The 22,017-nt window shown below is 35.0% G+C and overlaps 1 protein-coding gene across 4 annotated transcripts in view; it reads right to left on the reverse strand.

The window, feature by feature from the left end:
- Positions 1-22,017, reverse strand: part of LOC308501022 (phosphoglucomutase-1) — a 117,981-nt gene that overhangs the window by 78,118 nt on the left and 17,846 nt on the right. For all 4 annotated transcript variants that reach the window (XM_081056578.1, XM_081056576.1, XM_081056575.1 and 1 more), the window contains exons 7-11: positions 21,313-21,454; positions 17,969-18,078; positions 15,459-15,616; positions 14,658-14,791; positions 3,498-3,646 (exon numbers count right to left, since the gene is read on the reverse strand). Coding sequence is in view for 3 of the 4 variants with exons in the window: in XM_081056576.1 (XP_080912702.1) it covers positions 3,498-3,646; positions 14,658-14,791; positions 15,459-15,616; positions 17,969-18,078; positions 21,313-21,454 (693 nt within the window). In the remaining variant the exon portion in view is untranslated. The remainder of the gene's footprint in view (positions 1-3,497; positions 3,647-14,657; positions 14,792-15,458; positions 15,617-17,968; positions 18,079-21,312; positions 21,455-22,017) is intronic.

The following is a 22,017-nucleotide window of genomic DNA, read 5'->3' on the forward strand; positions in this document are numbered from 1 at the left end:
CCATTCTCCGGAGCATTATTTCAATCTCTTGAGATTCTGCTTCCAGGCATGTCCTCAAAATTTGGTTCAACTAAACTCTTGTAAGACTTTTCCATAGGCTAGACGTTCTTTCATCGATAATACTAAGCCAAAGACTCTGACTAAACTCCTTACATAAAACAACAATAAAACAAATCCATGGAGAAGGTCAAGAATGTCATTGTAGACACACAAAACCTGGCCTGCCAAATTCTGAAAAGAAACACTGAGACGATCAGATTTGAAGACCCATGGGAATAAGATCTGGCACCTGGACACTAGATAAGATCCTCTATGAAACAACTCATTGCTATAGGGATAAATTGGCTATAATATTAAACACCGAGGAAGATTTTCCTAGAATAATGAAGGATGTGGTCAGTCCATGCTTTATCTGTAACTAGATTAACCTGGAAAAATTGTGGTACATGAACCAAGAATATGTTCTAAAAGACTCTCTGAGCACTTCCAAATTGGTTTTATACAATTGACTCTTCCTCTATGGTTTATGAATATGTACTACTAATAAGAGTACATTTATTTTCAGGATGGGTCAAAATATTTCCCTATTGAAACGCCACAACCATCATTACGGCCTAGGACATTCCAGATTATTGATTCTGACACATTTAACTGGAACAATTTATTACTTAAGGGTTTGCTCCTTACTCAAAAACATTTTGTCTTTATCCTTCTCAAACCACTGGAAAAAAATGAAAAGGGCCTTGACAGAACTGGAAAGGTATATCCTTTAAAGATCTTAAATTAAGGTTCTCCAGAGAACCTCTAGAAGCAGACAGCCCACAGAATTAACGAGAACCTTGGAACAAGCACATGATCATATGAAGTAAGCAGCTTCCTCTCAAGTCCACTAGAGCAAGATTTTTCTATAGATTACACTCTTCTTTGCACACTCATGTTTATTCAAAGCTTTCTTCTTCACTGATTTAAGGGTTTACATGTCTGACTTGGCCTACCAGGTTCTCCTTATTAGTAACAATAACTTGCCCAAGTCTAAGTTTTAAGAAAATGTATTTAAACTATGAGAAATACACAATGTAACATCTACTATTTGTTATAACACCAAGAAACAATACATCTACAATTCCACTAAGGATAATTACATCTCTTGTGCAGGTCCTCTGTGGAACTCGGACTATTAAATGCCAAACCAAAACTAAGGTTAATGATTCTGTGCAGCTATTAGTCAGGCCACTCCAAGGATATGACTCCTCCACACCCTCAGTGGGTTATATTTCCTGAAATACACTCCAAAAGCATAAGGAATCTTTGCTAGAAAAAGAGTCCTGAAGATAGTGATTACATTCTTAACAGTCACACTCTAGCTAGTCATAAAAAAAACTGTTCCTTCACGTTGGCTGACACAGTAATTAATATAGCCTAAGTCCTGGGGGCACAACAAACCAGTTTAAATTCTTTAATTCAAGCAGTTACAGATAATAAAAAAGTCTTGATTTTCTTTTGACCAACCAGGATGGAATCTGTACCAATGCTAACAACTACAGCTTATACTGGATTAACACTACAAATAAAACCACCTTCAATTAATTCAAAGAGCTAACTACAAAAGGTTCTATAAGGAAGACTTTGGGAATCCTTGGGGCTTTTCCTGGCCAAGCTTGGAAAATCGAGGGCCATGATTCTGGAGTGCCCGCCAGTCAGTTCCTTCTTATAATACTTCTAGTTATACTTGTTTGTCTCAGAGTTTAAATGCTGTCCAGAATCTTAAACTGCTTCTGAACAGTCTCTGTCCCAATAGATGACTTAAAGACAGGATGAAATCATGATAAACGCACAAACTGAAAATCATATCTCCACTGATGAGAGCTCTTCTTCAAAGAGAATCAACAACAGTGGTGAGTGAATTTGATTGTTTCTTCTACAGCTTTAGCGAGATGAAAATCAAAAGGGGAGGCGGGGAACAAAACAGTTCCCACAAACTTATGAAAAATGCCAAACCTTCTGTTGTCTTGGGAACAAGTAGTCATCAGAACTGGTTTAAACCTCTTCAAATGATACACAACAGCTCATCTCAATGAACCACTGTCAGCTCTTCACTTTGGGAAGTCAGGGACAGAGTCATGTCAATAAATACACTGCTGAGCGCCAATCAAGTGCCACCAGAACAACCAGGCTTCCTCCAAATCCTATTTAAATAAAATGTGTATTCTGCTCTGCATGGAGATAATGTAACTAACCAGCACAGTGCTCCTTTACAGTAAGCAATCAATTATTCAGTTTTGTCTTTTTATTTCAGTTATTGAGCAGTGGTCTCAGCATCCTTGACCATTTCACAGTAGGTATTATTTTACCTTTTGAATTTTCAATGGTATGAATATATTACATATTCAGTAAATGAATAAGTAAACTTTAAATTTAAAAAGTTTTATCTCAAAAATCCTTTTTGCCTATGGTTTCAAAGGTCAATGGCATCAGTAAGTACTACAAAATGTTTTAAATTGCTCTTAACTAAATTCTCTATTAAGTGAAAACGTGTAATAGACAATATTATTCATAGATTAGATGCTGATTCTGTACCATGGTTAAAATGTGGGTTTTACTGAATGTTAGATTAAAGTAGGATATTAAAAGTTAATGTAATTTTTCACCTCCTTTACTAATAATGGCAAACAAAATTATAGAAAACTTTTCAGAAAACAGGCTTACGAGGGATTTTGAATGATGGCAAAACTAGGAATTAAACCAAAGTCGCAATATACCCAAAACTTAAAACTTGTTGGTGCTAGTGTTACCCTCCTAAGTTGTTTTATTCATAGAAAGGACAGATACTATTTTTAATTTTACGTGTAAAAACAAATGAACTATTATCTAATATGTAGCCTGAAACTCTTCAATTCTTTATTTTAAATCTGACACAAAAACACAGAATTTAAGGAGGCCTAATGTTTATTATTCCTCTGGTTTATTACAAGTCTTATTCAACTTCTATACCTATCATGTTTATAAATAATAATGATAATAGCTAATACATACACAGTGCCATGAGCCAAGCACTGTCTCCAGTGTTTTACAAATATTAACCCAAGGAGTATCCTTTGTCAAAAGATCAGAATCCCAGGTCTCATGTAGACACATTCCCCTTATTCTAAGAGAGCCTTTCTTCTGTTAGGACGAAGAAGTTCCCTACAGAAAAGAGACTTTGGCAATGCAAACAGCAACCACCAATTAAGAAATATGTTGTTTTAAATTACAATCTTTTTTCTGTAGGTCATATGCTTAAATACCTTTGTTCCTGAATTATTTAAATGTTGGTAGTATCTAAATTTCAGCTAAAAATAGGAACTTGTATAAACACACACTATTGCACCCAGGATTCATTTACATACTGAAGTTTGAGAATTTGAATGCCCAATTCAAAAGTCATGTGTCCAGAAAATATTCATGGGGTAAAACATTCTGTACAATACATCCACTCTCAAACTTTCAGATTGCTTTACCTCTGTCAGCTCCAGAGCTTTATTGTAGCCCATCGAGTGCAGAGTGACCCAAAGGTCACGAGGATCTCCTTCTCGATCATTGGCTTCCATTAGGTTCAGATCCATAAAGCCCTGTCTTGTTAGTTCATTCTTCTTTGTATCAAAATTCTCTGTGAAAACAACCAAAAGTTCTTTTTTATATAATTTTAAAATTCACACACTTAATAAAATGTCTATTATGTATTACTCATAAATGTTTATCTGAATGGAGGCCTTATGAATCTGTGAGCCATGTAAAAATGGAATAAAAATGGCTCAAAATATGCCTGAGAGATACCATTCTAATGTTCCACAATGCAGCGTAATAATTATCACAGAGCATGATTTAGTTTTTCAACAAAGTCTAAAGTTATAAGTAATGCAAATATATTCCAAAATTAGAGGAAACAGTAATTTTTCTGGGTAAATTCCAACCTGCCTGTTTATGAAGAGTAGATACTAATATATATTTCAAAAAAATTAAACTGCTTCATATACATTTGCGACTTAAAACCAGCAGAACCTGGATAAATTTCGTATAACATCCCCCAAACTACTAGTGTTTCAAAAATGGAGATGGGGATGGTGCCAGATTTAAGAAGACTGCTATATCTCTAATTATTCTAATTTTAATCAAACTGTCCTCTGGTCCTTAAAAACTCTTACATAATAGGAAACCCTTTGGAGTTCATGAATGTCCCAGACAAACCTAAGTACGTCCATTTTAATATTATTTGTAAGCAAAAATAAATTCACCTAGAAGTATCTAGATATGTGTAATTCCTGAATTTGTCTATAATATAGATAATAAACAGCTGCTTATTATGGATTATATTCTGTTAACTGCCCTACAGCATGAAAGATTACATGTTCCAAATCCCATCTGTAATATACCCTAGGGAAATGGGTACTCTAATTTGAGATGTCTCTTTTGTATGCAGTACTATGAGAAAAGCAGCAGAGACCGAACTGTTTAAAACTGGTTGACTGATTGATACTCGTAGTTTAAAATATTTAGAGTTTGGAAAGTGACTCATAACTTTTACAAGGGAAACAAAGTAAATGAAGATTAAATTAGATCAGAGAAATGGTAACCACTAAAATGGAGGCTGGAGTTACTTTGCAGAAAAGCAAAATGAAAGAAATTAATATTTCATACATAATACAAAGAAATTATTACTTTCAAGGAAATGTATCTAGATACTGCACTATAGAGACTATCAATAACTAATCTACTTTAAAACATAAAATTATCAATCCTCCACTAATTTTTTAAAAGTTTATTAATACCCAAGTTCAAGACTTATTATAAAGCTATAGTAATTAACAAAGTGTGGTATTGGCAAAAGATTAGACGAATAGAACAGTCGAATCAGACAAAAGATTAGACGAATTTGTCTAAAAGATTAGACGAATAGAATAGAGATCTCAAAATAGACCCATACAAATATATTCAAATCATATTTGACAAAGGAGCAAAGTCAATTCAATGGAGAAAGGATAGGCTTCTCAACAAATGGTGCTGAAACAACTGTAATATTGCAAATATTTTTTGCATCCACATGCAAAAGAATAAATCTACACAAGGACCTTACATCTTTCACAAAAGATAACTCAAATAGTTCGTAGAACAAAATGGGAAGAGACCCAAATGGGTCATAGAGCAAAAACACAAATCTATAAAACTTCAAGATTACAGGAGAAAATCTGGATGACCTTGTGTATAACTTTTTAAACAACACCAAAAGCATGATCCATGAAAGAAAAAATTGATAAGTGGGACTTCATTAAAATCACAAACTTCTGCTCTGTGAAAGACAATATTGAACAGAATGAAAATACAAGCTACAGGCTGGGAGAAAATACTTATAAAACACACACCTGTAAAAACTTGTATCTAATATATGCAAAGAACTCAACAATAAAAAAACAAACATCTTAATCAAAAAATGGGCAAAAGATCTGAACAGACTCTTTACCAAAGAAGATATACGGATCGTAAATAAGCAAATGAAAAGATGCTCGATGTCATATACCATTAAGGAATGGCAAAGTAAAACGAGATACCACTACACACCTATCAGAATGGCTAAAATCCAAAACACTGAAAATAACAAATGATGACGAAGATGTGGAGCATTAAGAATCCTCGTTCATTGCTGGTGGGAATGCAGAACAGTACTGCCACTTTGGAAGACAATCTGGCAGTTCTTTTAAAGTTAAACATAGTTTTGCTGTACCATCCAGCAATCATTGAATTGAAATGATTGAAATGAGTTGATAACTATGTACCCACAAAAATCTGCACATGAGTGTTTATAACAGCTATATTCATAATTGCCAAAAATTGGAAACAATCAAGATGTCCTTTAATAGGTGAATGGATAAACAAACCATGGTACCTTCATCTGATAGAGTATATTGTTCAGCACTAAAAAGAAATGAGCTGTCAAGCCACAAAAAGACATGGAGGAAACTTAAATGCATATTGCTAAGTGAAAGAAGCCAGTCTGAAAAAGCTATGCATTGTGTCCTATTTCAACAATTTAATACTTTAGAAGATACAAAACTATAGAGACAGTAAAATGATCTGATTACTAACAGTTTGAAGGGATGAACAGGTAGATTAAATAGGTGGAGCAAAGGGGATTTTTAGGGCAATGAAGTGATTCTATATGATACTGTAATGGCAGATATATGAAATTATATATTTGTCAGAACTCACAAAACTATACAGCACAATATAACCCTAATATGAACTAATATTTTATTAACTAATATTTTAGTTAATAATAATGTATTAGTACTTGTCCATCAATTTTGACAAATACACCATATTAATGCAAGATGTTTATATTAGGGGGAGTTGGTAGAGGGGTGAGAAAGGATATACGGGAGATCTACTCAATCTTTGCTGTAAACCTAAAACTACTCTAAAAATAAAGTCTATGAAAGTCTATTAATAAAAATAAAGGTACCTTTAAGTCTGAAAACAGTTTATTAAAATGAACTTTCAGATAAATAATGTTTTTTTAGTATCGAGGAGGAGAATGAATAAAATTAATGTCTTATATGACTAGAAAGATAAACACTTCAGAAACGAAAAAGCCCATTTCTTTGCAGCATTATTAATGTTGGTGAAGGAGACATTATGCCCAAATTATTTTTTAAGACGACCATTCTCAGAGATTTGTTATATCATGGTGCTTAAGCTTCTGGACCCTGACTCCCTAGGTTTGAAACTCAACTGTGAAATTTCCTTCTGCCTAACCTCGGTCAAGTGACTTATCCTCTTTGATTGTGTTTCGTTATTTGTAAAATGAGAATAATAGCACATAACTTACAGAGTTGATGTGCAGAGTGCTTCCACCTGGAACATGGTATATTCTCAAAAAATGTTAACTATCAATTCTACCAATCAAATTATTAAACTAAAATTTTACTTATCAACAGCTTTACCATAAGAAAATCCTAGTTATGATTCCCTCTTATGGAATGTGCTCTAGTGCTAACAATAGAGAATCAAAAAACTATATCGTTAAAGTTATATGATGATTAGAGTGACATAGCAAAAATGGCGGCGTGAGGTGAGCCTCTTGAAATCTCCCTTGGAATTTACAACACCTTGAAAAACTATAACTCCACAAAGGATTCCCTGCACAGCAGACACGCAAGACTAAGAGGCTCACTACTGAAATCACCAAAATGTGGGCAAATTGCGCGAGCAGTGGAGGAGGGAAGGGAGAAGTGCGGAGGTGGAGCCGCGAGGGCGCAGGACGCAGACCTAGCTCAGTGCTCCGAGACTGCTGCATCTGGGAACTACCGCAGCTGCGGGAGAGGGAAGGACTCGGACTGCTAGGTCTCCGCTTATGGCCCAGTGTTGAGGGGACAGCATGTAACATGGCTGAACCCAATGCTTACGGCAGAGACCTTGCAGCAAGTCTGAGGGAAGAAGGCTGACAACGGTGGTTTAAGCCCTCACTGCCGAGCAGAGAACGGAAGCTATAGGCACTGAGACTAGCTGGCCCCTCCCTATCTTCCCAGAGCTCAACCCGCCCCCACCTGCCCAGTAGCAGTGTCAGATCAAAAGAACAAAATATTTTCGGTTCTGAGAACTGTGGTCTGCAGACACAGATTCGCAGCCCAACTAGTTCCAGCACAGAGGAGGTAGCCGTGGAAGCAGAAGTGACTTTGGTGGTGGTCGCTGCAATTGCTCTGGGTCACCTCTCACAACCCACCCTATTCCTGTCCCCACCTATCTGGGTGAATACCTGCAGGAGTAAACAGAACTGATGAAACACACGGTCTCTGAATCTGGTGCAGGAAGAGCTTTGGAACTTCAAAAGCTCTCCCCATCCACACACAGACTCGGCGTCCTATGACCCAGGTAAACTGTTCACAAAGGAGAAACCCACCTTCCAGGGAATCCCCCCATTGTGTTAGAAGCTGGAATAGTGCAGAGAAAACATAACACTACAATGTGAGAGACAATAAAAGGCTGCAGTCAGGGAGAAAATAAAACATTCTACAAATACCTACTGGAAAACAAAAGAAAGACCTCTTCCTATCAACCTGTTGCAGAACCCACTCCTGTAGATGTCTAGGAAGAGAAATAATAAATCACCAATTGCCATGAATAACCAAGGTAAAAAGACAGCTCAGATAGAAAATGAAAAATCTTCAGAAAACGAACTTAAAGATATGGAAATATGTGACTTAAATGACAGAGAATTCAAGATTGCAGTTCTGAAAAAAAAACTCAACGAGACGCAAGAAAACACAGACAGGCAGTTTAATGAACTCAGAAACACAATCAAAGAACAAAATGAACATTTTATCACAGAGATTGAAATTTTAAAAAAGAACCAAATAGAATTTCTGCAGATTAAGAACTCAGTAGAAGAAATGAAGAATGAAATAGCCAGCTTAGTTAGTAGAGTTGACCAGATGGAGGAAAGAATCAGTGACATCGAAGATAGAAACTTGGAAATGACAGGGATGGGAGAAGAAAGAGACTTGAGACTGAAAAGAAATGAAAGAACTCCTCAAGAACTTTCTGACTCCATCAGAAAGAGCAATATAAGAATAATGGGCACACCAGAAAGAGAAGAAAGAGAGAAGGGAACAGAAAGTGTATTCAAGCAAATAGTTGATGAGAACTTCCCAAACTTGTGGAAAGAACTGGATCCTCGAATCCAAGAAGCAAATAGCACACCTAGTTACTTCAACCCCAACAGGCCTTCTCCAAGGCACATTGTATTGAAGCTGTCAAAAATCAACAACAAAGAAAGAATCCTCAAGGCTGCCAGGGAAAAGAAGACAGTAACCTACAAAAAAAAGCCCATTAGAATATCAGATTTTTCAGCAGAAACTTTGCAAGACAGTAGGGAGTGGAACCAAATATTCAAACTACTATTGAAAGAGAGAAATTATGAGCCAAGAATAATATACCCAGCAAAGATATCCTTTAGATATGAACAAGGAATAAAGACCTTTACAGACATACAGAAGCTGAGGGAATTTTCTAATACATGACCTGCACTACAAGAAATACTGAAGGAGGCTATTTGACCACCAACAGGGACAATTTGTGGCAACCAAAACATAAAAAGGGGGAGAATAAAGGACTGAACCAGAATATGGGAATAGAGAAAGTACGCATGCTGAAGAAAATGGAATACTCTAAATATCAAACTTCCTTTTACATAAACTTAATGGTAACTGCTCAAAAAAAAATCCAGAGCTAAAATATATACTGTAATAAAAGAAGAAACAGAGGGGAAAATCATAGAATACCACCACACAGAAATAATAGACAACAACAACAAAAAAAGGCAAAGAAACAATGGAGACACAGTTTTACCAGAAAATTAAAGATAGAATGACAGGAAATCCTCACATATCAATAATCACCCTAAATGTAAATGGACTGAACTCACCAATGAAAAGGCACAGAGTAGCAGATTGGGTCAAAAAACTAAACCCAACCATATGCTGTCTCCAAGAGACACATCTCAGCTACAAGGACAAACATAGACTCAAAGTGAAAGGGTGGAAATTGACACTCCAAGCAAATGGTATCCAGAGAAAAACAGGTATATTCATACTGATATCAGATAAAACAGACTTCAGGGTGAAAAGGGTAACAAGAGACAAAGATGGACATTTCATAATGGTAAAGGGGACTATACAACAAGAAGACATAACAGTCATCAATATTTATGCCCCCAATCAGGGAGCATCGAAATATACCAAGCAACTACTAACAGAACTAAAGGGAGAAATTGACCAAAACACAATTATGCTATCAGGCCTAAATACGTCATTGACAGCTATGGATAGATTATCCAAACAGAAAGTAAATAAAGAAATAGCAGCTCTAAATGACATATTAGATGAAATGGACATAATTGACATTTATAAAGCACTTCATCCTACAACATCAGACTATACATTTTTTTCTAGTGTACATGGAACATTCTCAAGGATAGACCATATATTGGGACATAAAACTAGCCTCAGCAAATTTAAGAAGATTGAAATCATACCAAGCATATTCTCTGATCACAAGGCTTTGAAATTGAATATCAACTGGAAAAAACACAAATAGATGGAGAATAAACAACACACTTTTAAAGAATGACTGGGTCAAAGAAGAAATTAGAGGAGAGATCAAAAGATACAAAGAAACAAATGAGAATGAAAATACATTCTACCAAAATTTTGGGGATGCAGCGAAAGCAGTTTTAAAAGGGAAATTTATATCACTACAGGCCTATCTCAAGAAACAAGAAAAATCCCAAATAAATAACCTCACATTACACCTTAAAGAACTAGAAAAAGAAGAACAAATGAAACCTAAGGTCAGCAGAAAAAAGGAAATAATAAAAATCAGAACAGAACTAAATGAAATAGAGAACAAAAAGACAATAGAAAAAATAATGTGACAAAGAGCTGGTTCTTTGAAAAGATTAACAAAATTGACAAACCCTTGGCTAGGCTCACTAAAATAAAAAGAGAGAAGACACTAATAAACAAAATCAAGAATAAAAAAGGGGAAGTTATCACGGATGCCACAGAAATACAAAGGATCATCCAAGAATACTATGAAAGACTATATGCCACCAAATTCAATAACCTAGAAGAAATGGACAAGTTCTTAGAAACATATAGCCTTCCTACGCTGAACCATGAAGAATTGGAAAATCTAAATAGATTAATCACCAGTAACGAAATTGAGTCAGTCATCCAAAACCTTCCCAAAAGCAAAAGTCCAGGACCAGATGGTTTCTACCAAACCTTGAAAGAGGATCTAATACCAGTCCTGCTCAAACTCTTCCAAAAAACTGAAGAAGAGACAGTACTCCCTAACTCATTTTATGAGGTCAACATTTCCCTGATACCAAAACCTGGTAAAGATAACACAAAAAAGACAACTACAGACCAATATCTCTGATGAATATGGATGCAAAAATCCTAAACAAAATTCTAGCAAATCGAATACAACAATGCATTAAAAAGATTATTCATCACGACCAAGTGGGATTCATCCCAGGGGCACAAGGATGGTTCAACATACACAAATCCATAAATGTGATACATCACATAAACAAAATAAAGGACAAATATCATATGATTATATCAATTGATGCAGAAAAAGCATTTGACAAGATACAACATCCATTTATGATTAAAACACTTAATAAAATAGGTATAGAAGGAAAATATGTTAACATAATAAAGGCCATATATGACCCTCAGCTAATCTCATAATTAACGGTGAAAAACTGAAGTCCTTTGCTCTACGTTCAGGAACACGACAGGGCTGTCCCCTATCACTTCTGCTTTTCAACATAGTGTTGGAAGTCCTCGCCAGAGCAGTCAGGCAAGAGAAAGAAATAAAAGGCATCCAAATTGGGAATGAAGAAGTTAGATTGTCACTCTTTGCTGATGACATGACACTATATATAGAAAATCCTGAAGACTCCACCAAAAAGCTATTAGAAGCAATAAACAAATACAGTAAATTATCCAGCTACAAAATCAATGTACAAAAGTCCATTGCATTCCTATATACTAACAATGGAATACCTGAAAAAGAAATAAAAAATACAATCCCTTTTGCAATTGCAGCAAGAAGTATAAAATACCTAGGAATAAACTTAACCAAGGATGTGAAAGACCTATATACTGAAAACCACAAGACATTTTTAAAGAAATTGAAGAAGACACAAAGAAATGGAAAGAACTTCTGTGCTCATGGATTGGAAGAATCAACATAGTTAAAATGGCCATATTACTCAAAGCAATATGCAGATTTAATGCACTCCCCATCAAAATCCCAATGGCATGTTTTAAAGAAACAGAGCAAAAAATCATGAGATTTGTTTGGAACCACAGAAGACCCTGAATAGCCAAAGCAATCTTAAGAAAAAAGAACAATACTGGAGGTATCACACTCCCTGACTTTAGCTTGTACTACAGGGCAACAATAATCAAAACAGTATGGTATTGGCAGAAAAACAGACACATAGACCAATGGAATAGAATTGAGAACCCAGAAATAAAACCATATAAATATAGACAGATAATTTTTGACAAAGAAGCAAAAACATACAATGGAGAAAAGACAGCCTCTTCAACAAATGGTGCTGGCAGGATCGGAAAGCAACGTGCAAAAGAATGAAATTGGACTGGTATCTGTCACCATGTGCCAAAATTAATTCAAAATGAATCAAAGACTTAAGCATAAAACCTGAAACAATAAACGGCATAGAAGAAAACATAGGTACTAAACTTATGGATCTTGGGTTTAAAGAGCATTTTATGAATTTGACTCCAAAGGCAAAGGAAGTGAAAGCTAAAATAAATGAATGGGACTATATCAAACTCAAAAGTTTCTGCACAGCAAAAGAAACCATCGACAAAATAAAGAGACAACCAACTGAATGGGAGAAGATTTTTTCAAACAGTACCTCCAATAAGGGGCTAATATCCAAAACATACAAGAAACTCATGCAACTCAACAACAACCCAATTGAAAAACAAAGAACCCAATTGAAAAATGGGCAGAGGACCTGAAGAGACATTTCTCCAACGAGGACATACAAACAGTAAATAGACATATGAAAAAATTCTCAACATCACTAATCGTCAGATAAATGCAAATAAAAACCACAATGAGATATCACCACCCCAGTTAAAATGGCTATCATCAACAAGACAAGTAGTAACAAGTATTGGAGAGGCTGTGGAGAAAAAGGAACCCTTATACACTGTTGGTGGGAATGCAGCCGTTATGGAAGACAGTGTAGAGGTTCCTCAAAAAATTAAGAATAGAACTATCATATGACTCAGCAATCTTTCTCCTGGGTATCTACCCAAAAAATCTGAAAACATTTATACATAAAGACACGCACGCTCCAATGTTCACTGAAGCTTTATTTACGATGGCCAAGACATGGAAACAACCAAAATGTCCTTTGATAGAAGAATGGATAAAGAAGCTGTGGCATATATACACAATGGAATACTATTCGGCAGTAAGAAAAGATGAAATAGGACCATTTGTGACAACATGGATGGATCTTGAGATTATAATGCTAAGCGAAATAAATCAGACAGAAAAAGTCAAGAACTATATGACTTCACTGATATGTGGTATATAAACCAAAAACAACAAAAGAACAAGACAAACAAATGAGAAACAAAAACTCATAGACAATAGTTTAGTGGTTACCAGAGGGTAAGGGGGGAGAGGGTGGTAGATGAGGGTAAAGGGGTCAAATATATGGTGATGGAAGGAGAACTGACCCTGGATGGTGAACACACAATGTGATTTATAGGTGATGTAATACAGAACTGTACACTTGAAATCTTTGTAACTTTGCTAACCTTTGTCACCCCAATAAACTTTAATTGAAAAAAAAAAAAAGGTTATATGATTACATCTTCCTAAAAATAATACTCTATTATGTGTATTATCAATCTTGTTAATCAAAGTTTAATATTATAAATCAATACACATTTCTTATTATTGATTATACTATATAAACTTTCAGTTAAAAAAGATATGTTTTTAAAAATCTTCCTATTAATATTTCTACCTTACTCGTTTAGAGAAACATTATTTATCAGACTCCCACCTGGTTCACTAACGATGTCAAGCTTAGACCATTTTAAGAACCGGAGTAGGATACAGTACTACCCCAGTTAAAGTAACATGTGAGTTAATCTCTCTCGGCCGCATTCTGGCCTCCTCAGACTTCTTGTTCTGTGACCTGTGGCTTTTTGGTTTTCCCCTATAACCTTTCAGTTCTTGGCTTAAATACAAAGGCCTACCTTATTCCCAGACTCCTCCTAAGTGACAAATGCTTTTGCCTCATTCTCAGTATTTTTCTTTGCCCATCTTGGTATTTTTGGCTTCCATACCTCCATGAATGGAATTTCTTAATCCAACTCAAATACAAAAAAACTAAATTCTTAATAGGTATAAACAACTTCCTGGGAACTTCTTAATTTTTAGTTAAAACTCTAGCCTATTAGCTCTTTGCTGCCCTCTCGTGGGCACCGTTGGGGACTCTTGACCACTTCAGTCAGATTGGTATTAAGAGGTAGAACAAAGTGTTTTACATTCTAAGCTCCAAAGAGCATAAACTGAAAATGAAATTATAATTAAGTACTGAAATTCATATTGTCTTTTAACTTGAGTATTACACCAACTATCAATTTAAGGAAAACAAATGTTTAAGTTTTTATGGTCTACAAACAATGCTACTACTTTTAAACTGTCCTAATTGCTATAATAATATTCGATGATGAAGTTTGACATTTTACTTCTTAAGGATGAAAGGAGGCTATATATTTTTTCACATACCGGGGGTGCCAAAAAAGTGTACACAAGTGGACACTTTGGTCAACATTGCTCAAGCAGTAGTTCGCCATAATCAGAAGTGTCTGGATGCTGATGGTAACCACTTTGAGCACCTCTTGTAATTGCAGAAGTCAAACGTCATTTGTATTCATCTTCTGTTCTTGGTATATATTGAGTATTACAATTTTAATAGTTTTTTTCCTTTCTTAAAATGTGTACACGTTTTTTTGGCACCCTCTGAATCTATCCAGAAAAAGAAAAGTGCTCACCCCTGCAGACAGCCCAAGCACCTTCATCACATTTCTCACCACTGGTCCTCAATTCAAAATAATTATATTCTTCAAGGCTAAGAAGACCATTTCCATCTAAGTCAATTACATCAAATATATCTGATAGAGTTGACCTAAAATTACAAAAATAACAGATTATTTGTCTCCAAGGCAACTAGACGAGGAATGTTTCTATGAAGATAACTTGCAAACAGAAGTAATGCCAAGCCATTGAACAGTTTTCGTGAACTATAAAGTAAATGTATGTAATGTATGTAATCCAAATATATTTTTACTCAGTCTATCTAGTATTACATGAGATAAAGAAGCTGCTAAAGCAACCATAGTATATCTCAACACATAGTTGGACCTTACTGAAGAGTAGTTCCCTTCTTTTCTCCTTTCTCCAATCTACTAACTTCTTTCTCTCCACCAGATTTTCTTGTGTATATCTAGGGTATGGGAGAACTACTTAAGTGCTCGGATTTCATGTCTGACAGTTATCTAAGTCAATAGTGCAACTAGAGGGACCCATTTGTAAGATAGTGCCTACTGGAGGAGAAATCGGTAGATGTATGACTAAAGTTGAGTTGCTAAATGTATAGAACCCAGAAATGAATGGCAATCCCAGACCTCTGAATGGAAGGTCACTTTCAGATACCTAATGAAAGAGCTGAATTATTGAATTGGAATCTTGAGATGGAGTGGCGGCTGGCCAAGAGAAAGGATTGAAGACAAGGTTATTAGTATATATATCCAGTCTTGATTTTACAGTTCTAACCTTAAAAAAACAGAACTTACCTAAATTCCTTTGTAAGAAATAATTCCCCTGCTTCATCTCTATACACAAGCTGGGCTTCTTCTGTTATTGGTTTTATTTCTTTCCTCAGCCTACAACCAGTTGTGGAAGGAATTAACCAATAAATTCCAGATCCTAGTTCACCAGTCCATCCAGAAACCTTTTCTCAAAAGAATTAAGCCAAAAAAAAAAAAAAATTAAGCAAGCAGACAAACAAAACTACTGAGCTTAGTGACTTTTTTTTTCAATTGTAGTTGAGCTTAATGACTTAATCTTCCTTCTGGAAGAGAAGCATTAGAAATAATTTTTTAAATCAATATTCACCAGTTCTATTATAGTTCTATCAATCTTTCACAGGCTTCAAAATCTTTTTTCAATGCTAACCTTAGTACAAGACCATTAGATGTAGTTCTCTCTCTTTTTTTTTTTTGTGCCCAAAACTCTAACAAATAAGAAGTTATATAATTTCTAAATTTTCCCTAATAAACACCAAAAATGTTTGTGTTGCAAATATCTTCAATAGGAAGCAAAGACATAGATCTTAGAATAATTTTTCAGGTTATGATTCCCTAGTTTGATTCAAATATAAATATGTGATTTTAAAATCAGATTTCAATGACACAAAATAAAAGAATTCACCGTTTGTATAAATTAGCCATGTTTGTAAGAATCCACTTATGGATTTGACAAAAGGACAGGAATTTTACTATTACTTACGTAATATGGACTATAAAAAAAAGATGGCAGAATCCCAGATAAACCTACCTTATACAAAATTCTTTTTCATCAGAGGATATTTATAATGAGTGCCAGGACATTTGTATAAGACATTTATTCTCCTGTTCTATAAAAGAAAGCAAAATGGTACCTCTCTACGGGCCTTCTAGGTACTTTCTAAAGCCTAATGGCTTCCTATAAAACCTAAGGGTTGTCTTTGTCAAATATATTAAATCTAAGTGTTTTCTAGTCATGTATAATAGCTAAGCAAACAGCTATTTGCCCTTCATCACAGAATAGCCCTAGCAATTTCTGTCTGGTATTGTGTCCAAAAACTTTCAAAACCAGATATATTTTAGATCATCTTGGCTACTTATATACAAAATAAAGTTGCTCATCTGAATTCTGGGTTCAGTCCTATTTCTGCCCTCAGAAATCAGAGGAACCATAATCCTCTTAAAGAAACTATATGCTATTTTGATATAAGAAGCAATCCAATAAAACTGAGGGTTATTTTGAAGACTAAAGATTGACCAAACCAATCCTTTGGAAGCATAATTTTTTCGATTGACCAGATGTAGACTGATATCCAGAAATGAAAAGTTGTTTTTGCAGCTTCTTATTATATGTTATCCCTTGAACCTCCCTTATCTCCACTTATGACAAGGGAAAGACTTTCATGGGCACAAAACTCTTCTTAAAGAAAATAATTGAGAAACTAAAACTAAAAATAAAAAAAATCCTTTGTAAATATGACATACTACAGATAACCAGAAGCCTATATAGTAAAGAAGTAAATAGAAACTCATTCAAACTTTATTACAGGCTTACTATGTACTAAGATTTTTACACATGCAATCTCATAAGAAAGTAATCTTATCCAAAACAAAATGGGAAAAGATATTGTTTTCGACAATGCTTTATCTTGAACTTAACTTTGTAGTCAGCTCTGAAGAAGAGTTGAGTCAAAACATTAAGTTCTGTCATTTTATTTGTTTCTTGCCTATAACTATTCTTGTCTGTTAGGAAGCCTACAATAAAGACTTTTATATAACATTCCATCAGGGAAATGTTTGTCTGTCGTTGGACCTATATAAAGATTAAATATGATATTGCAGTAAGCCCTTGAATAGCATTATTCCTGTTATTGTGTAGCAGATGTATTTTGTAGTCCTCATAAAATAAATAGCCACATTTATGTATCTGCTTCATATATTTGGCCTCTGAGTAAATACGTAATTAGAAAAGATCAGAGCAATCCCATGGACAACACATAAAATCATTCCAAAGCATTTCTTCAGATCAATCTATTTTTGAACGCTATGAGTCAAGCCTGAGGATAGCAATCTTGAAGTTTTTCTTCTTTGCAGTAGTAGTATAAGTAAGACAAACACCTAAAGCAACTTTTCCAAAGTCCTGAGTTGCTTGTACTTAGAGGGGAAAAAGTCCACTGGCATCAACCATTTTTTCCTGAGTACAACAAAAAATGTTCACATGTGAGGGATCAGGGCATTTAGAGAAGAAGAGAGTAAAGTACAATGTTACACAACTTACAAGTTAAGAAGCTAAAACTGCGAATCAATCCTCAATTCTTAAAACTCAGAAAACAAGAAAAGTCCTTCACAATTAATAAAACATACATAATATGCCTAGTTTTTAAATATTGCATATACCTTAATTGCAAAGCGAGATACAAAAGTTAACAAAAAATAAAATATAGAAAAACGATTATTTTCCTCAAACTTGAGTTCATAGTGTATTTTTAAATTAGACATTAGGAAACAAATATATATACTTCTCTATTTCGTAGTTCAGTAAAACACAGGAGCTGTAGATTTGCTTGACTCTCATTTTCCTTAAGAATATACAAGGCAGTATCAACTGATAACCACGGGGATGGTTTTCCTAGAAACAAAAAACCCAAAATCTTAAAATAAGCAATCACTACTTACTCTTTCCTATCTGAAAAAGAAGTTAGTGGTTTCTTCACCCTTTGGATTTTTTTTTAAAGAAATACACATACTATTTTTATATGTAAACATCATAGCATTTGCAATAAGGTACGTACTTATATACAGTCACCTTGTTAGAAACATTCTCTACATACACACTTTCTAAAAATCGTTAACTTTTCTTCAACTCATCAGAGAGCTGAAGTTGCAGGGCAAACAAGTAGCCTGAAATCCAAGGAAATACAAAACCTTTTAAGAAGAGATGGAACACAAGCACTGGCTTACATGTGGAGGAGCAGCAGGTAGGTGATGTCCAACACCACCTGTGTGCTGACAACTCCAAAATTGTCTCACCAGCTAGAACCTTTGCTTTGAATATTAGACCCACATCACCAACTGCCTATTGACATTTCCACTTGGATTTCTATGTCTAAAACTGACTTTTCCCAGTATCTTCAAAAAACAAAAACAAAAAACTGTCCATCTATACTCAACCTCAGTTAATAGTAACTCATTCCTTTTGGTTGCTCAAGCCAAAAATCTTGGAATCATCTTTAACTTTTTTCTTCTCTCACATGTCACAACTAATCCTCAGGAAATCCTATGTTGCAACCTTCAGTATTGATCCAAAATCTCTTCTTATCCTCTCTACTCCAATTCAAAGGATTGTCAGTCCCCTTCTGGAATTCTGCAATAGTGTCCTAGCTGGTCTCCTTGCTTTCTCCTGGGCGCCCTTCAGTCTACTTTCAATACACCAACCTGACTGCTCTTGTTAAAATTATGTCCTGCTCTACTCAAAATCGTCTCATGGAGTCGAGAGTTTGAAAACTGTTGCTTCCACCCTAACAATAAGAAAGTGCATAAACTACAAAATCATAATTTTTCTTGAACCTATCAGAGCTGAGGTCACAGGGCAACCAAGTATTCTGAAATCCATGGAAAGACAGACCCTTCCAAAGAGAGATGTAGATGCAAGCATTGGCTTTTATCTCTGGTAAATCACAGGAGGACAAGATGTCAGGCGCCATCCAAGTGGAAAAAGAAGACAGAGGGCAGAGAAATATTTGAATAAAGGTAGAAAGTTTTCTAAAAATAACGAAAGACAACAAGCCATAAATCCAAGAAGCTCAGAGAGCTCCAAGCAGGATAAAACCCAAAAAACAAAACAAATAGTATTAACAAAAAAAATAACACATAGACAGTCAAACTATTGAAAATCAAACATAGAACCTTGATGGCAGCCATGGGAAATCCTCCTATGGGTTCCTCATTTCTCTCAGAGGAAAAGCCCAAGTCTTCATTATGGTTAAAACAAACAAACAAACAACAACCAACTCTGCCTGAATTTGTCCTTATTCCTCCTTCTTCATCCACTACTCTCTTTACTTCATTCTAGCCGCTCTAGCACTCTAGCCGCCTTGCTGTTTAACACCTGGCACACTCTCATCTCCTTCACTCTTCACCCTTCCGCCACCCCTACATCCACAAAGCTCACTCCTCTGTCTTCTGCGGAAAACAGCCAAAATGTCTGTCTCTGTCTGTATGCACAGCCCTTTGCCATGTGACTCTGCAGCTGCTCCTCCATAAAGAGGTCAAGTCTCTTTCTTCACCTTATACGTTTGGACTTCTCTTGTGACTTGCTGTGAACCACAAAATGTAACAGAAGTAACGTGCCAGCTCTGAGCCGAGGCCCAGGAGGCCCTATGGTGCTTCTGCTTTCTCACTCAGATCCCTGTTACACCATGAGAACACACCCCCGCTAATTAATAGAGGAGAAGACAGTATATGAAGCAAAGTCAAGGTGTCCCAGCTGAGACCCCAGACAGAGTAGAGAGCCCAGCCAAGCTCAGTGAAGCCAGGCTCCAGCTGACTTGTAGCTGACTGCGGATACATGAGTGAGCCCAACAAAGAAAAATCAACCCCTTTTGAGGCCACGAGAACTGTCCAGCAGGCCAGCTCATGAGCAAATAAATGTTTGTTTTAAGCCACTGAGTATGGGGCAGTTTGTTATGTAGCAACTGACAATTGATACACCTCTTTTAAAGTCTTTGCTCAAATGCCAATTTCTTAATGAAGCACACACTAACCACTCCATTTCAGTGGCAACACTTATTCCCTCAGCATTCACAATGCCCCTTTCCCTCTATGTTTTTCCCATAGCATTAACAACCTGCTAACATACCATGTCATTTACTGTCTATCATGTTTATTATTTATTGTTTATTTCTCCTACTAGAATGTAAATTCATAAGGGTAGGGATTTTTGTCCCTTTTATACTCTGATATATCCTAAGTACCTATAATGACAGTATATAAAGACCTCAATAAATATTTGATAAATGATAAATAATCTTTTTCGTCAGAATACGGAGACTACATTGAATTTGCAGACCTATCTTGATACGTTTATCTGAAAAATGGCTATTGTTATTTGAAAGTATCAACTACCAAATGTTATAAGTATCCTACAAGACATACAGTGAACACTTTCAGAATCTCTACTTTAGAAGAAAAAATCTGGGAATGGGGAAGAAACCTCCAGTAAGGAAATGTTTATATGTAACATAATAAAATAAAGATTAATATTTAAAACAATCAACATTAAAAGGATATTTAGGAAAAGCACTCTTATAGACATTTTTTACTAATTAAAAATTACTGAATAACAATTTTAGATACTAGGAAATCACTAATTTTCGTCTAGCATTTGTGTACCAAAAAGAATATTACCATGAATGCAAAGATTCTTCGTGAGAATTGTCTAAGTCATATGACATAGGTCTTAAAAGTATTCAAAAATACTTGCAGTTCATGTTGTCTTAAATTATGTTCCTATAGAACTTCTCTTAAATATATTAATTTTAAAAATTGATAAATGATGAAAGCTAAGGATTAATTAGCAAATGAGAAGTTAATTCTATGTCTTAAGGAAACCAGGGAACATTTTGTCTTTGTTTTAAATGAATTAAAATAAAACATGCTTTAAACATAGACAAAAATCAACTTAGTTGCTTTGAAAAATATGATAATACGGTCAGTGTATAAGCTAACACTTTCTTTAAACACATGTAACCACGTTTCTTAGGCAGATTATTTTCTTCACTAAATAGGACTATCAAATACATAAGTATTTTCAAAGACGGCACAAATTGATATCTTTAAAAATAAACAAAAAATTTAAACTTGCCTTCAACTTGACTCAGGTTTAATGGCTTAATTGTTAGATAAACCATGGATCTCTGAGCTATTTGCATCTTGTATTGATGACTAATGATTTCACCATCTTCTTCTAAGAAAAAGCAACCTTTTGATTGGACACACTGCCATTCCTGAAATAAGGAAAAAAAAATTTGTTTCAAACAATGTTTATTAAATGTTTCCAGCACGCATAGCAATGAGGAGAAACCTGAGGAGGATATAAAGGAAATGTCAAATAGAGTCGTTGACCTACCTCCAGGACTTTGCAACGTTATTGAGAGGTGAAAAATAGACATGATACAATTCAATTAACTGATAGTAGTATATGATTAGAACACAAAAAGAATTATATATGTAAAGTAATATTATAATTCCAGTTCCTAAAATAGTGCCTGGCACATTGTAGGTACTCAATAAATGCTTGTCTGACTGATAGGTGTGTGTGTGCGGGGAGGATCAATATAAACTGAGAGGGTAATCCAGGAACTGTATCTTGAAGAATCAACAGAATTTAGATAATGAAATTTTAGGAAAACAACATAATGAAGAAATAAGAAAAATAAAATTCATAAGCGTGGGAAAAGTATTGAAAAGAAAGTATTAAAAAAAAAAGAAAGTATTGAAAAGTATTGAAAAAGAAAGATAAGTAAATGTGCTGTTGCAATAATCACAGTGAGATTAGTGCTTGGAGCAC

The sequence above is a fragment of the Rhinolophus hipposideros genome (genome assembly GCF_964194185.1).
Source record: "Rhinolophus hipposideros genome assembly, chromosome: 8".
Taxonomy (NCBI): domain Eukaryota; kingdom Metazoa; phylum Chordata; class Mammalia; order Chiroptera; family Rhinolophidae; genus Rhinolophus; species Rhinolophus hipposideros.